Source organism: Suncus etruscus, chromosome 1 (genome assembly GCF_024139225.1).
Source record: "Suncus etruscus isolate mSunEtr1 chromosome 1, mSunEtr1.pri.cur, whole genome shotgun sequence".
Lineage (NCBI taxonomy): Eukaryota > Metazoa > Chordata > Mammalia > Eulipotyphla > Soricidae > Suncus > Suncus etruscus.
In genome coordinates this window covers 167651877-167667571 of record NC_064848.1, presented here as the reverse complement: position 1 = coordinate 167667571, position 15695 = coordinate 167651877, and the positions used below count along the sequence as shown (strand labels likewise).

General features: G+C 46.2%; 1 protein-coding gene across 1 annotated transcript; it reads left to right on the top strand.

Annotated features, from left to right (window-relative positions):
• The first annotated feature begins 11166 nt into the window (after positions 1–11166).
• On the top strand, positions 11167–14290 carry CCL1 (C-C motif chemokine ligand 1). The gene is made up of 3 exons (XM_049789928.1): positions 11167–11239; positions 13081–13195; positions 14200–14290. The coding sequence occupies exons 1-3, from the start codon at positions 11167–11169 to the stop codon at positions 14288–14290; spliced, it is 279 nt and encodes a 92-aa protein (XP_049645885.1).
• Positions 14291–15695: the final 1405 nt, after the last annotated feature.

Genomic DNA, 15695 nt, shown 5'->3' with positions numbered 1-15695 from the left:
TTCAAATCCAAGTCAATGGGTGCTTCCAGGCTGCTTTGAACTTCTGACTTCTTGGCCTCTTTCTAAGTTTCAGTTTGGAGACTTAAAATGAAGCTCTGGTTCCTTGGGTGACCTCAATGCATGAGTTTGGAAACAGCTCTATTATTAGCTTCTGACCCTTGATCCTCACAGGAAGGGAGAGGTTTCCTCCTCCACAGGTTGTTTGGACTCACTGGTCTGACCCTGAAGAATAGTTTCTCTTAGAATGAATGAGGGAGTGGCTGTGTTGACTTGGCACGCCTGCAGAAACGTGGATGAGGGAGCAGCTATGCTAATTTGGCATACCTGCAGAAACTAGTTTATTGCCAGGTGCCCTTTTGTTTAAGGGGCCACGCCTGACCATATATGGTGTTCTGCTTGTGGGCCTCGTCTGATGGTGTGTGGGAAGCTGGGATTGGGCTCAGGACCTCACTCACACCAGAGGCTTGTTTCAGATCAAAGCAAAGGCCATGTGGGTTGAGGTCACATGATGGAAGTGGGTTTCGGAGGAAGGATTTTCTTTCTTGGTCTTTTCTTTAGGGAAGGCTTACAATTAGCAGTAAGCTCAGGGCTTACTCCTAGCTCTGTGCTCAGGGATCTCTCTTGGTAATCTCAAGGGATCAAACCCAGAGTGGAGCTGAGCTGTCTCAGGAGAAACCCTCCTGCTTTCATTGATATTGTTGTCTCTAGGCAGTGCCTTGAACCCAGGGCCCCACATCTGAAAGTGCTTTCCTGATGAGCTACACCTCAAACCCCAGCCTTTCCAGATTCTAGGCAGAGAAATAGAGGCATAGGGGGAGAATTCAGTGTACCAAATCCAATATCCCTATACCCTCATTTTCATGCCTTTTCTACTGACCAACTCCATTTTCTCACCTATTATCTCCTACACTCTTCAAACTTCAAACCTCCACAGTTGTTTTTTGTTGTTAGGGGGTTTCCAACAGGTGCTCAGGGATCCCTGAGCCATTCCCAGCAATATACCGCCAGTAACTCTGGTGTTTTGAGAGTCCTGGGGATCATCAGGTCACCTCAGGGGTACTCAGGATCCTCCAGGGATTTACCTGTTAGTGCTCAGGAAGGCATATGGTGTCGGGATAGATAAAACCTGGATTGTATGTGTGAAAGACACACACTTCAGACCTCCTCTAAGCCCAAGCATATCCAATGTATTCTATATGTTGTTTATTCTTTTGGGCAGGGGTGGGCTTAACTTGGTGGTGCTCAGTTTACTACTGGCTCTTCACTCAAGGATCACTTCTGATGAGGCTCTGGAGAATACATTGGGTTCCAGGTATCAAATCTGGGTAGGTCTCATGCAATGTAAGTACCTTATCCTACCTGCTATATTATCTTTACAACTCACCCTTCTTTATTCTTGTTCTACAGCCTTCAGAACCATTCATCAATTAATTCACAAATCTGTCATATCCTGTCCTGAACAAAAGGCTGGCCTGAAGTCAAGGCCCATATGGCATGGTGCCAGCCCAACCCAAAGACCCAGTAAACAGGATGCTGAGGCACTTGGCCCATGTCTCTGGATTCTGCTCTCATTACATCTTGCACCTCTCACTTCCGTGGATCCTGCTACCCACCCCCTCTCAGGCTCTACAATAATTATCAACCTTAACACACCTTCCCTACATCTTTCCTACACACCATTCTGACACGCCTTTTTTTATTTTTTTTATTATTTTAATTATGACAACAAAGATGCAAAGAAAGAGGACAGGGTAAAGTTACAGTGGAAGCCCAATCACCCATAAACAGAATTCTCGGTAGACCCATCAATGATATCCCAGCCTTGAACTTTCAGCCAAAGAACATTAAGAAAAACAAAACTGAACCCATGTACAATACAATTACTTTGTCCCTCAAATCCCCAGTTGTAGTACATACTATTTCTTAGCAGCACACAATATAATCTAAAGACATTACACTTATGTAACTCCTTAAACATTGAGGGCAAAGTACATTTCTCTAGTTCCATGCACATGCTTACTAGTTTAAGTTAGCCTCAAAAGTTTTAGTGGGTTGTTTTCCTTAAGGATTGGAGTCAAGGGAACATAGTAAAAAACGGTATTAAAGTGGCATTTGTTTGCATAGGCCCACCAAAACATAAGGGATATGGAAAGGCAAATTATGGTCTAAATACAAGGAGACCCTACCCCTGAAGTTTCCTGGCACAGGACTGACACTAGGCTCCAGACACACTAGTTTGTCCAATTCAAGTCATCCTCTGTAGTGGCAATACACCTCCATTCCTCACTGAGTCTCTGTTGTTGTTGGTATCATGCTTCTGTATTAAAGATCCTGGAGTCTGCATATCCCATATTGTAGTCAGGATGATGCAGAGCATCCTCCCGTTTCACCTCACTTAAGGGGCAATAGAGAGAACCATGTCCTGTAGAGCAGGTCATTGTTGTTGTCAAGTCTTCTCAGTGTAAACGGAAGTCTCTTTTTAGGAGGTCGATGTCAGACCCTTGGTAGAGTCTTTCCTGGTAGAGGACTGCTTCCAGCTGTTGCTATAAAAGACCTTGGATGTTTCGTAGATAGCTTGCCTGGTTCCGGCGTGAATGGAGGTTGCCCATTCTTCTGAGGCCTGTGCCAGGTCATTATATCAATGTTCAGGGTGTAAGGTACATTGTACTGAGATTTATTAGATAAGAACTTATCTGTATGTATGGTATTTTCCCATTTTAATGTGTCTATGCAAACAAGGATCAATGCCATGAAGCGTTATTGGTGCATCTGGAGGCAATAGGAACAAGACCAGCAATTTCCATGACATAGTTCAATCATAGGCATCAAACTGAGGGACAGTTCCACCAACAATCCTTACTGAACAGCTTACAAATAAAAGACAAGATGAAAAGTGGATAGAAACATCATAGTAGAAGAATATATAGAGAGTTACATCAGTTAAAGAAAATACCCATAAAATATTCAAAAGATATATGTGTTCAATATGTGTTCAATTTCTGTCCTTCTAAGTAGTTCTGGGATTTGTTAGATCTACTGTATGTCTTTGGTCAGAGAATAGAACTGTGTGTTACTGAAGTTAAGAAGAGTAAATCTGGGGTACTAATGGTTGGGAGGAGCATATGTTCGAGCGGGGGCGCTAGCGGTTTGCAAAATGTAGACTGGTATGAAATTGCCAGTGACAGCCTGAGTATAGCTGAGCAGCTATCTTCCACCCCCCAGATCAAACTCCACCCCCTTAGCCAACCTCTGTAGCCAGCCTGGGAGTGGGGAAAACCCAGGGTGCCCCACCAGCTCCTTCCAGAAACCCACCTGGAGATCCGGAGGAAAGGGGGAGAGGGGGGTCGGGTGACCCATTTCCGAGCCCCCCTACCCTAGGCCGGGCCAAGAGGCCGCTGGCACATGCGGAGGCCTGCCAGCTGCCTGCCCGTGCCAGCTAAAAATCCTGCTCCAGGAAGGGAGAGAGACCCTCCCAAGCCCGAAGGACAGGGATTTAAGCCCCACCCTAGGCCAGTGTCTGGGCCCTGGCCAGGGAGTGGGGAAAACCCAGGGTGCCCCACCAGCTCCTTCCAGAAACCCACCTGGAGATCCAGAGGAAAGGGGGAGAGGGGGGTCGGGTGACCCATGTCCGAGCCCCCCTACCCTAGGCCGGGCCAAGAGGCCGCTGGCACATGCGGAGGCTTGCCAGCTGCCTGCCCGTGCCTGCTAAAAATCCTGCTCCAGGAAGGGAGAGAGACCCTCCCAAGCCCGAAGGACAGGGATTTAAGCCCCACCCTAGGCCAGTGTCTGGGCCCTGGCCAGGGAGTGGGGAAAACCCAGGGTGCCCCACCAGCTCCTTCCAGAAACCCACCTGGAGATCCAGAGGAAAGGGGGAGAGGGGGGTCGGGTGACCCATGTCCGAGCCCCCCTACCCTAGGCCGGGCCAAGAGGCCGCTGGCACATGTGGAGGCCTGCCAGCTGCCTGCCCGTGCCGGCTAAAAATCCTGCTCCAGGAGTGACACGCCTTTTGACACAACTTCCCTACCACGATTTTCATTCTAGAAACTGTCCACAGTTTCATCCTACACAACTTTCATTTGAGAAACTGTTCTATTTCTCTATGACCATGACATGCTTCACTTACACAGAAGCCATCAGCAGCTTGCCTTACCTTTCTCCTTTTAAAGGCTATGCTCAAAGGCTTACCTACTTATGGGTATCCTCTCCCCCAACTTCTTATTTATCCCACCTGAATGATCAGAACTGCCGGCACCTGGAATGGGTAGGTAGAGGAGTCTGCATGGGGGAGAGAGAGGGGATAAGAAGGAGAGTTAGAGAGAGAAGTGTATGAGAGGCATCATCATCAGAGATTCAACATCAGATTCAGTATCACCAATTCAGCATCAGGTTCAGCATTAGCAATTGAGCATCATCAAAGATGCAGCAGCAGTAGCATCACCAAAGGGAGTTAGTCAGCCTGAAAGCCAGTTAGGAAGCCTGGAAAAGGCAGCTGAAAAGGAGACAGAGGCTGAGAGAGCCAGAAGGAGTAGAGGAGTAGCTGCTAGGAAAAGGCTTAGTATAGAGGCCATGTGAGGAAGTATACATGGCAGTAGGGACTGTAAAATAAAGCTGGCTGACTCCTGGAACTTCATCTGACAGCTTTGTGAATCTCTCCACCCTCCCCCTGCAATCTTCAGACCTGCCAGATCATAGGGACTGTGGGAGCCAGGCTGAGCCCAGAAAGGCCTCACCATTCCCTCACCAACTCTAGGAATCTTTATATTAAAACAGCACTACTTACTAGAAGGCACACAGGTGGTGTGAGGAGACATAGGCAGGAAGGCAGGAGGTCTCTTGAGGCACCATCTCATCACCACTTCCCACCCTGCTGTCTCTGCTCCACCTATCCTCTGCTTTTCACTGTCCATCTTCATGTTTCCTGGTCCCTTTAAAATGCCATTCTCCATCCCAAAGATTCTCTCCCTCTCCTACGTCTCAGGATTTATATATGAGGGCAGATCTGCCTGCTCCTACAAGGAACAAAAGAAACAATAGGGGCCCGGAGAGATAGCACAGCGGCATTTGCCTTGCAAGCAGCTGATCCAGGACTAAAGGTGGTTGGTTCAAATCCCGGTGTCCCATATGGTCCCCCGTGCCTGCCAGGAGCTATTTCTGAGCAGACAGCCAGGAGTAACCCCTGAGCAAGTTTTTTTATTTTATCAGAATAAAGAAGCATCAGGAATTGAAACCTGTCACCTGAGTGGACCCACTGACATTCAGGGGACTGCCAGCACCCAGCTGAGCTGCACAAGGTAGCATAAATTGAAGTGAGCTGGACAGGGCTCCTCATCCTCATGTGCTCCCTTGTGATCTGCAGGACCTGCACCTGTCAGGGGGTGTGTCTCTACTGTTCTGTGAGTGTGACCATGGTGAGCTCACAATCTCTCTTCTTTCAGAATCTGTTTTGAGGTCCCCAAATTGCCTGCCCTATGCTGATAGAAGTGTAAATTCCTGCCTTCTATGAACCTCCAGAACAGTGTGAGTGTGGCCCACCCCATGCCAGAGCCCTGCCTTGATCTTCAGGGTGTCAGGGGAAGGCCTGCAAGTTATACACCAGATGAACCTGGGACAAGAATACAGGCAGAAGGGCTAGCACATCAGATCTCAGAATGCATGCAGACAGGTAACAGCCTGTCAGCCCTGTGGTGCAGGGCTATTTAGCTGAGGTACAACATGAGTTTCTCCTGAGCACATGAGGAGGAGCTGGTGGCTGTCACTGCTGGAATGAATACTCTGTGTCACCTCTCAATTATCTGCTATCATTATGAGATGCCTGCAGTCTCCTGTACTACCTTGGAGCTCTAAGGCAAGAAATCCCATTGAATTCTCAAATAGCCACATTTTGGTGAAGGTTCAGGGAGTTTTCTTTAAAACCATTGGACAAAAATGGAGCAGATTGTCAGCAGATTTTACTGTGAAGAAATGAAGATTCAGGGTTGGAGCAATAGCACAGTAGGTAGGCACTTGCCTTGCACATGGTTGATCTGGTTTAATCCCCGAGACCACATATGATCCCTTCACCTAAGCCTCACCAGGAGTGATTGCTGAGTACAGATTCAGAAACAAGCCCTGAGTACTGCCAGGTATAGCCACAAAACCAAAATAAATAACAAAATAAGACATGAAGGTTCAGAAGCATTAGGTCCATTGTTTAGGTCCCACAGTTGGAAAAGTGGTAGCACTGAGATCTGACCCAACTCTGTCTGATACCTTAGTATACTTCTTCCCTAAGTGAGGGGGCAAAGATAACTGACCCAGAGATAAACAAAGCTTGGCCAGTATTTTTGCAGCTGTGTGGTGCAGAACAAATAGGTATCTGTGAGCAGGTCTGCATGGAGGAGGTGAAAACAGAACTTACCTGCAGGTTCCCACCTACACAGGCTGTAAGGAAGTCTGGACCTTTCAATAGGAGCAATTTCAGGTTAATCCATCTGTTGGTTCTCTCTGCTCACTTCCAAACTCAGTCGTCTGCACATGGTTGATAAAAAGGTAAGTAATAAGAGAAAAACACTGCCTGGGTTCAGCATCTAACATGGCTGGGCTTGTTCAGAGGAACTGGCCCATATGAGCCTCTCCCATCTACTTTGCCTGACTTTATTCTGTCCCCTCCCTCAGCCCACATATGCTCTCTCAGGTTGCTACCTGTGAGATTGAAAGAAGAAAAGAGATGGGTTGGGGTGGCCTGAGGAACATTTGGTTTCTGCATGGAGGGAACTGCCAGAAATTCCTCCCATGAGGCAAAGCTAAGCCTATGCACGTCTTCTCCTACTGGGATCCCCATATTCTCAAAGAGAAAGAGAGGAGAAAGTGACTAGTATCCCTTTTCTTTATCTTTCTTTTTCCTTCTTCCTGTTTTTTGCTTTTGGGCCACAACCAGTGACACTCAGGGGTTATTCCTGGATCTTCACACAGAAATTACTCCTGGCAGGCTCTGGGACCAAATAGAATGCCGGGGATAGAAAATGGATTAGCCACATGCAAGGCAAATGCCCTACCCACTGTGCTATTGCTCTTGCCCCAATGTGCTTCCTTTTATTCTTTTTATGATTATTATTTTATAAATTGATTTCTTTAAAGACTACATATTACATAATTCCTCATAATACATTTGTTCCAAGACCAATCCTACCACTAATGTAAAATTACCTCCACTTTTGTCCCTGGATTCCTACCCCAAACCTACCCCTGAGTAGGCACAAAATATATTTTATATTGTTTTTTACAAGTAAATAGAAATAAAAAATTTTAAATATAGTAATAAGAAAATCTGTGGAAATTAATGTATCTCGCAATGAGGTATTAAGTCATTGTTAGAAGGTTTGCTAAGTGATTTGTTGTTAGTTTGTTTTCTGTTGCTTTGTTTCTGAACATTAAGTGAATTTGAATACACATTGGTGTCTAAATTAGTGTGTTCCTGATGGGATTATAGTATTGGGGAAAAATTAGGAGTTGTTGGAATCCAAGCTTTGTTGGTGATATTACAGATTGTGTGGGTTTTTGGCTGCCAAGTCTTCTGGAAATATGACAAGGCGGTGGAAGGATGTCCACCCCCACTCCAAAAATAGTCCTGGTGATGTCAACCCAATGTATGTATGTGCCAGCATATATATCTAGAGTGGTGTCTCTGCAGAGAGCACACTGTGAGTGATAAAGCTGGACTGTTGTTGATGTGGTAATTGTTGGTGGTGGGTGCAGCTGGCATGGCTTCAGCAGAGCAAAGACTTGACTTGATATTTTAGCTGTGTGGCCTGTGTGTGCATGATTTTTTACAATTTGATATACATCTCTTTCAAGAATAGAGTGAGTCTGAGAATCTGGCCGAATGCAAACATGGTGACTGCATTTATGGGACATCTCTCTGTACCTTCTTGAGTCAGCCAAAAGTCTACCCTTCTCCTCTCCCTGGCAGACTGCAAGGATCTATTAAGGAAGACATAGGGAGAGGCCAGATAGTACAGTGGGTAAAGGGTTTGTCTTGCACACAGCTGACCTGAGTTTGATTTCAGGCATCCCTTATGAGTCCCCTGAGAATGCTAGCAGTGATTCATGAATGCAGAGCCAGGAGTAACCCCTGAGCAAGGCCAGGTGTGGTAAAAAAAAGTACAAACAAATAAAAACACCAAAAACAACAACAAAAAGGAGTCACAGGAATATGCATCAGAACTCTTCCTCCTAGACTAAGGGGTGCCCAGAAGGAGAAGACAGACAGAGGCTTAGTCTGGACTCCTGGGAGAACTACTGGCAGTTCCCTTCATGTAGAAGAAGTTAGTCAAAGGGAGAGAGAATGACACTGATCTCTTTCATATGTGTGATATAAAGAAACACAATGGTGGAATAACAGATGTCCAAAGACAGTGGAAACAAAGAACATAAGAACGATATTCAGAAGGAAACATGCCACTTACAGAGCCAGGTATAGGATAGGGAGGGGGGCAACATCTTTGGTGGAGTGAAGCATTCATCTGGGAAGAGGAGATGCTGAAAGGTGGTGAAGCATTAAAGAGGAAACCCTATCAGCAATAGTACTGTAAGCTGTAATGCAAAAATTTATTTTAAAACAACAACAAATGTCTCTTGTAAAAGCAGATTGGTAGAAGGCAAATGGGGGTGGGGACCATTGGTGGAGGGAAGTGGACACTGGTGAAGGGATCAGAGCTGAACTATTGTATGTCTATAACCCAGTGACAAATAACTTGATAATTTCACAGTAACTATACCAAAAAAAGCACTTAAAAATGTTTTGTTTGGGGGTCAAACCCAGCTGTACCAGAGGTTACTCCTGGTTCTTTGCTCAGGGGTCCTGGTGGTGCTAGGGAGACATATGGGATGCTGGAGATCAAACCCAGGTTGGCCAGTGCAAGGTAAATGTCCTAACTGCTGTGATATGGCTCCGGCCCCTAAATTTTGATTTACTAAAACAATCAAATAGTCAAAAAAGGAAGATATCCCCAGGTTCCACATTGCCCTCCCCATGATGCCCTGCTAGGAGGGAGCCCAGGGTCAGGCCCAACAATGCTCAGTCAGCCCAGTTGTACAAACCTGTTGATCTATTTCTCAGGCCTGGCCAAGGCCACCCTTGGCAGTGCATAAAGGGCCATGAGGTGCATGGGATGAACCTCAGAGCTAGGGCATGCAATGCATGTGCTCCGGTCCTTTGAAGCTTCTCCTTGGTCCTTCAAGGACCCTAGAACCTACCAGATTGTCATTCATCTTAGAGATGAGCCTAGTTGAAAAATCATGGGAATGTTGTTAACTTGTTCTCTGGGAGGTTCAGGCTCAGGAGCTTTCATAGGAGGCTACTGGCCACTGGGAGAGCAAGGAATACAGAAGATGCCTTATGGAATTCATTATCTTTGGAAACCTCACTGTGGCAGTGAGGGGCCTGCAGGGCCAGGGCTAGTGGGTGCAGAAACCTGGTATTAGGAAAACAAGGGCATATTCCAGAAATGGCAGCAATCAGACTCATAGGAGCCCAGAAAAACATGACATATGAGTCTGCATTGTCTATGGGTACCATTGTTCGTGTTCTTAGCAGGTTTTGGAGCTGGATGCATTAGGTAGTCTGGCCCCTGCTGTGTTTTTACAGGACACTTGACCTTATGGATTTTGCTACTCTTTCTTTGAGCTTCCACTATATGCCACTCTGTTAGCACTCTATGCTGTAGGCTGCTCTGTGGCAGACTTAGGATGACCAGGCACCTAAGCAGAACTGTCTACCCCACCTCTTTCAGCATTTCTCCAGCGATATTCTCACCCCATCTCACCCTTCATGCCCAATTCTCTCTGTGTGTCTCTCTCTGGCTATCTGTCTCTATCTGCCTCTCTCTCTTTCTCTCTCTCTCGCCCTCCCCCTGCCTGACATCTTTCCTTTAGATCTGTGACCCTCACACAAGTCCTCTTCTTAGTCTAACTCACTCCTCCTCCAACCTCCTGTGAAGATCTGGTCAGAAATGATCCTCTAGGGCCTTGCTGATGCTGGTAGTCAGCCCAGCCCACCTCTGAGTCCTCCACATGGAATGAGTGCTGTCCTCACACCACAAGGATTTTCCTTGATGCTTTGGTTGTCAGAGATTTTGTCAGACTTTACCACCACCACCCCCAGTGGAGAACCACCAAAGATCAAGAACAGAGATGGCTGGGAAGAGTGTGGAACACAGGAAGAAGAATGCTGGGCCCCCTGCAAATCTGCTGGCTTGCCTCTGAGACACATGTCCATTTCCCTACCTGATAGTGAGATGGTATGAGATTCAACTGAGTCACTGCAAACCAGAAATGTGCAGATATGTCCCTAGGGGGATGCTGGAGAGAGAGAAAGAGAAAATACAACAAGTAGGATGCTCACTTTGCACATGGTCAACCGGGGTTCAATTACCAGTACTGCATATGGTTCCCTGAGCCCCACCGGGTATGATCCCTGACCGCAGAGTCAGGAGAAAGCCCTGAGCACTGTTAGTAAGAGAGAGAAGTAGAATGCCTGTCTCAAATTCAGACAGGGGGTGGCGGAGGAGGGAGCTGAGGAGCACTGGTGGTGGGAATGTTGCACTGGTGAAGGGAGGTGTTATTTTTATGACTGAAACCCACCTACAAACATGTTTGTAATCATGGCGTTTAAATAAAGATATTATTCAAAGAAAAACAAACACCAAAACTGAGAGCAAAACAAAACCAACCTAGGCCCTTATCTGGTGCTTGTGGGATTCAACTGATTGACCTAATAGCTACATCACTCCATGGAAAGTTTAGAATCAAAGAAACCACACACAGGCCACTTCCACTCTCTCACCTTTCTCCAAGTCCCACTCAGCCAGCACATCTCCCACTTATTCTCTCTAGAAGCTTATCTGCCCCTGAACTGGGGGAAAAATTTTGCCATCCCTCAAATACCACTTTGGGGGAGATGAGGAAAGAGTTTTTCCATACTGCTGTGAGTTGTGTAACCGTCTGCCTATTGGCACCTGGAAATACCTTTCTCCTGTGGTTTCTTTAGTGATTGATTTCATCAGGACCTGGGAAGTCCCATCTCCAGATGATAAAAGCTCTGGGCGTCCCTAGATATGCCAGAAGAAAGCCCAGAACATCATCAGACTCATTACATCTACGGCAAGAAGCTGAATAAGACTGCTTAACATGAAGTGGATCAACGTGATGCTGGTGTGCCTGTTGTTTGGGTTTAGCCTGCAGCCCATAGATGGCAAGAACAGTGAGTTTGACTGGGGCTTTTCCTTGGACAGGGTGGAGAGACAGCAGGGTCCATGAGTGGCCTCTCTGCCATTATCTCTTCTCCTCTGGGAATATTGCTGAAGAAGAGGAAGTTGAGGAGAATGGGTGAGCTGTGAGAAGGGGGCCAGCTAGAAATCTGGAGTCAGGGATTGGTGTGAGCTGGGCTAAACAGGAGATCACCCAGATTTTGTAGGCTGATGCAGGAGATTCTGGGGTTTATTTTGGGGGTAAGCTGGGAGGCTTGAGTACAAAGGAGAGTCAGGACTAACTTCAGGGTATTAGGTCACAGAGAGAATCTGAAATCAGGACTCGGGGCTTTACTGGTTGGCTCACCTCAGGGAATCATCTCAGATCTCCAAGTCTGCTTTCTCCATTAGTGAAGAGGAATTGTGAATGCCTACCCTTTAATGAATAGATCTATGAGTGAGGCTTTCTATACAGGAAAATTAGGAAGATGGACCCTAGGGTTGGAAGGCAAGTCTAAAAATATTTGCCTGCAGAGCAGGGGATGGAACCCATTAGCTTAACCTATAGAAGGCAAGTTTCTTCAGGGTGGAGTATGGGAAGGGGTTGCAAACCAGCAGAGTGGAGGTTGGGTCAGAGCAGAGTTGAGGGTTATAGTGAGGAGGGTATCTGAAGGGTAAACCAATCAGTTCTCAAATCTTCTCCCCTTGTCATTCCCTTTCTGGGATTTCCACAGGTCCATGACCACAGAGATTCTGCATGTATCAAAACCCCCAAGGGTAAAATCAATAGCACTTGAGACTAATTATAAAAAAACAGGACCATGTATACCTTATGTATATATACATAAGGGGGGTGTCAAAACTGGAAGAGTTTTTAGATATGAGGTGGATTTAGATATTAGGTTTTTAGATATTTGGGGGATAGAGTGATAGTATAGTAAGTTTTTGCCCGGATCTGATCCTCATTTCCCATAGATCCCCTAAGCACCACCCCTGAGTGTAGAACCAGGAGTAAGCATCAATGCTTACTTTTACTTACTTTTGTGGTCTGGAAACAAAACAGAACAATAAAAATTAAAAGTCTTATTTTTTTTTAGTGATGCAATTGCTTAGAAAAAAAATAAGAGGGCAAAGAAAAAGAGAATAGGGGCTTCTCTAGAGTGGAAAAAGCATCAAGGAGGCCCAGAAACAAGCCAATAAGGCATGTTTAAAGGGAGAACATGGGCTTGAAGAGCAAGCATAGAAAGTCTCATTTTTTTCAAATAGAAATTCTGCTGGCACCCAGGGTGAGACTCATTAGAAAAAGTGAGGCCGGGGCCGGGCGGTGGCGCTGGAGGTAAGGTGCCTGCCTTGCCTGCGCTAGCCTAGGACGGACCGCGGTTCGATCCCCCGGCGTCCCATATGGTCCCCCCAAGCCAGGGGCGATTTCTGAGCACATAGCCAGGAGTAACCCCTGAGCGTCAAACGGGTGTGGCCCAAAAACCAAAAAAAAAAAAAAAAAAGAAAAAGTGAGGCCACACTATTGTTCTTGGGGAGCTGAGATCTTTCCCCAAATTAAAAATAAGGTGCCACTCAAGCAAAGATGAGACTTTGGGAGGGGAGAAGCCACAACCGGTGTTCAGCGTTCACTCATGCCTCTGGGTTCAGGGATCACTCCTGGCAGGACTCAGAAACCATATCCGGGTTCAGGGGATCAAAACCAAGTCAGCTGAGTACAAGGCAAGTGCCCTATGCTGTATTCTTACTTCAGCCCAAAGATGAGACTTTTTCCCTCCTCTTTTTATTCCATCCTGAAGGAAGAAGGAAGTCCAGAGAGAGGAAGTTATAACAAACCATTTTTGTGCTTTTCTTGTAGTACATGTGTCCTCTGTCAAATGTTGCTACATATTTGCATCTAAAAAGATTTACAAGCCAAAGATCCTGTGTTACAGAAACACCAGTTCCACCTGCTCCTACAACAATGCTGTGATGTGAGTGAATGGTTCCCTGGGCCGGCCCTACTATCCTAGATCCGAGATCCAACACTTGATAGAAAATGGGCCTATTGCAGTTTTAAGGCACTAGATGGCGCTGTTTGACCAGAATAAAAGGCTTGTAAAGGGGCCCAGTGATGCCAAAGTATGGGTGCAGAACCCAGGAGGGACACAAGGAGGAGCGCAAGGGATACTTGTTTGAAAGTCCCTGGAAATTCTTAGGCTCCTGCCCTAAAGCTTTAAGGCTCCTAGTACTGTATCCTAACCTTTATACCCAGAGAAAGGAAGTACTTAAAATCTTCAGGTATTACTGAATAGTGAGAAGAGAAGGGTCACAGTTAGTGCCTGCATCCTTATTTTCAGTATTGTAGGGTGTCTGGGAAGGGTACTCTATTACAGTGAACACCATAGTTTGATTACAGTCATTTGGAAGCTTGGCCAAGGTAGCTGACACATGCCACTCAGTATCTCCCAGGGAAACTTTGTTGTTCATGTTCTCAGCCAACCCTCTGGGGCACACATTTCTATTACTGTGAAAACTGAAGCTTTGGAAAGTAGAAAATTTTGTCTAAGTTCACCTACTTATTAAAGGAATAGTTGAAGAAGTTGACAGACCAGAAAAGAAACACACACACACACACACACACACACACACACCCCAATCACTAGGACCCAATAACTAAGGGTCCCTGGTGGACTCATGAATTGACGAAAGTGGGAGCCCCCAGAGATATTCTAAGATGGGGATGTTTCATATTAGTTAATGCTAAAATGATCTAAAGACTCAATCCGTCCTCATGCCCTGAATCTTATTCTACAGAAAAAGAAAAGCTCTAGCTTTAACAGCTTTCATCTCCCATAGGCTTAGGTGCTTCCTAGGACAAGCCCTGGGTGACCTGCCCAGGCCCAGAGAGAATGACCTGAGTGCACTTAGGAGCAGGAGGCAGATGAGGCTGATGTTTGCAGCTGGCTTATGCCTCTTCTTTGTCCTACTTCTCCAGATTCAAGATGAAGTTCGGAAGAGAGATCTGTGCCTTAAAGACAGAGACCTGGGTTAATGATTACCTTAGCCAGATAAAGTACTGCTCCTGAGGGAAGTGAGCAGCTCCCTTTCTACCTTGGATGCTGTAGACTCTGTGGCTTCACCTGAATCCTAGACTGCAGTCCTCACCCTGTTATTCCAGCCAGCTCTGCTGGGTCAGAGTGTCAGCTGGGTGCTGAAAAGCTATGTTGTATTTTATGGTCTTTTGAAATATAAAATCTTTAACTCCAGTCTCCCTGTGTCTCTTGAGTTCCTTAGGGATTGGGGGCATGCAAACTTGACTGGAACTGAGGGCAGAATATCAAGGGTATAAGGACAGGAGGGAAATAGGTTGAGGCTGGTGCCAGAAGTGATGAGTGGGGAATAGTAAATGATGAGTGAATCCAGCTGACTGCTTTCTTCTTAGGTTTTGTTACATAGAGTCTCTGGTCTCCACTTTGGTGTCTGCCCAAGCATGGGAAGCTACAAGCTGGGAGCCAGGGTTTACCTCTGGATACAGGACACTTTCCTGCCTGCCCTTTCCAGGAGGCGTGGGCTGGTATTTTCCAACCTCAGCTCTACTCTGACTAAAGGGCTTCTTATGAGGTTATCTGTACCTGCAATACTGTTAAGCCCATTTTATCAATGAGATGGCTGGGATTGAGACAGACAGAGACATGAGGAGAGAAAACATGTAATCACATCAAGTCAGAGCTGGCCTTTGAGCCTGGATCCTACCTCCTGGTTTAAAACCTTTTCCCAGGGTTCCCCAGAAGACAGATCCTGCAAGTGGCTTACAGTGCCTTCTCCATGAGTGGGGGAGGGGTGTCAGAGGTCTGATGGAGGTGCCTATACCATTCCATAGGAAGAGAGGGCAGTCCCCATCGGCATGTGCTGCTGTGAAAGTGACTGTGCCTTTAAAAGCCCACTCTGACATACTAGCATGTCCCGTGGGACTCTGGGGAGAAGGACTTGTGGGTAAAGGGGTTCTGAATCTTGGGCAGCTCCCTTTAAAGACCAGTTTGGTATTGAGTTCATGTCCCGTGTCTCAGGCAGGGCTTCTGGATCTTTTCCCACACACATGCTTAGTTCATCCGGTTCTTAAACTGCCTTCTCTTTTTCTGCCCTATGCCTCCCCCTGCACCTCTGTATTCATGAGTTCCCTCTTTATTTAATATTTTAATTTTTATATTTTATTAGGACACTATGATTTTAAAAGTTGTTCATAATTCAGACATAAAATGTTCCACCAACTCCACCATCACTGTGACCTTTCCCTACACCAATGGCCCAGGTTCCTTCCTTCTCCACAATCTACCTTCTAAACATGCACTTTCTTAAAGTTTGGTGGTTATAGTTTGGGTCCCCTTCTTCCAATGCTATCGGTTCCATGGTTAGACATATAGATTTACATCTCTACACCACTGATATGCTGCAGGCCAGTGCCCCTGGTATCTACTGTATGCCTCTTCTTAT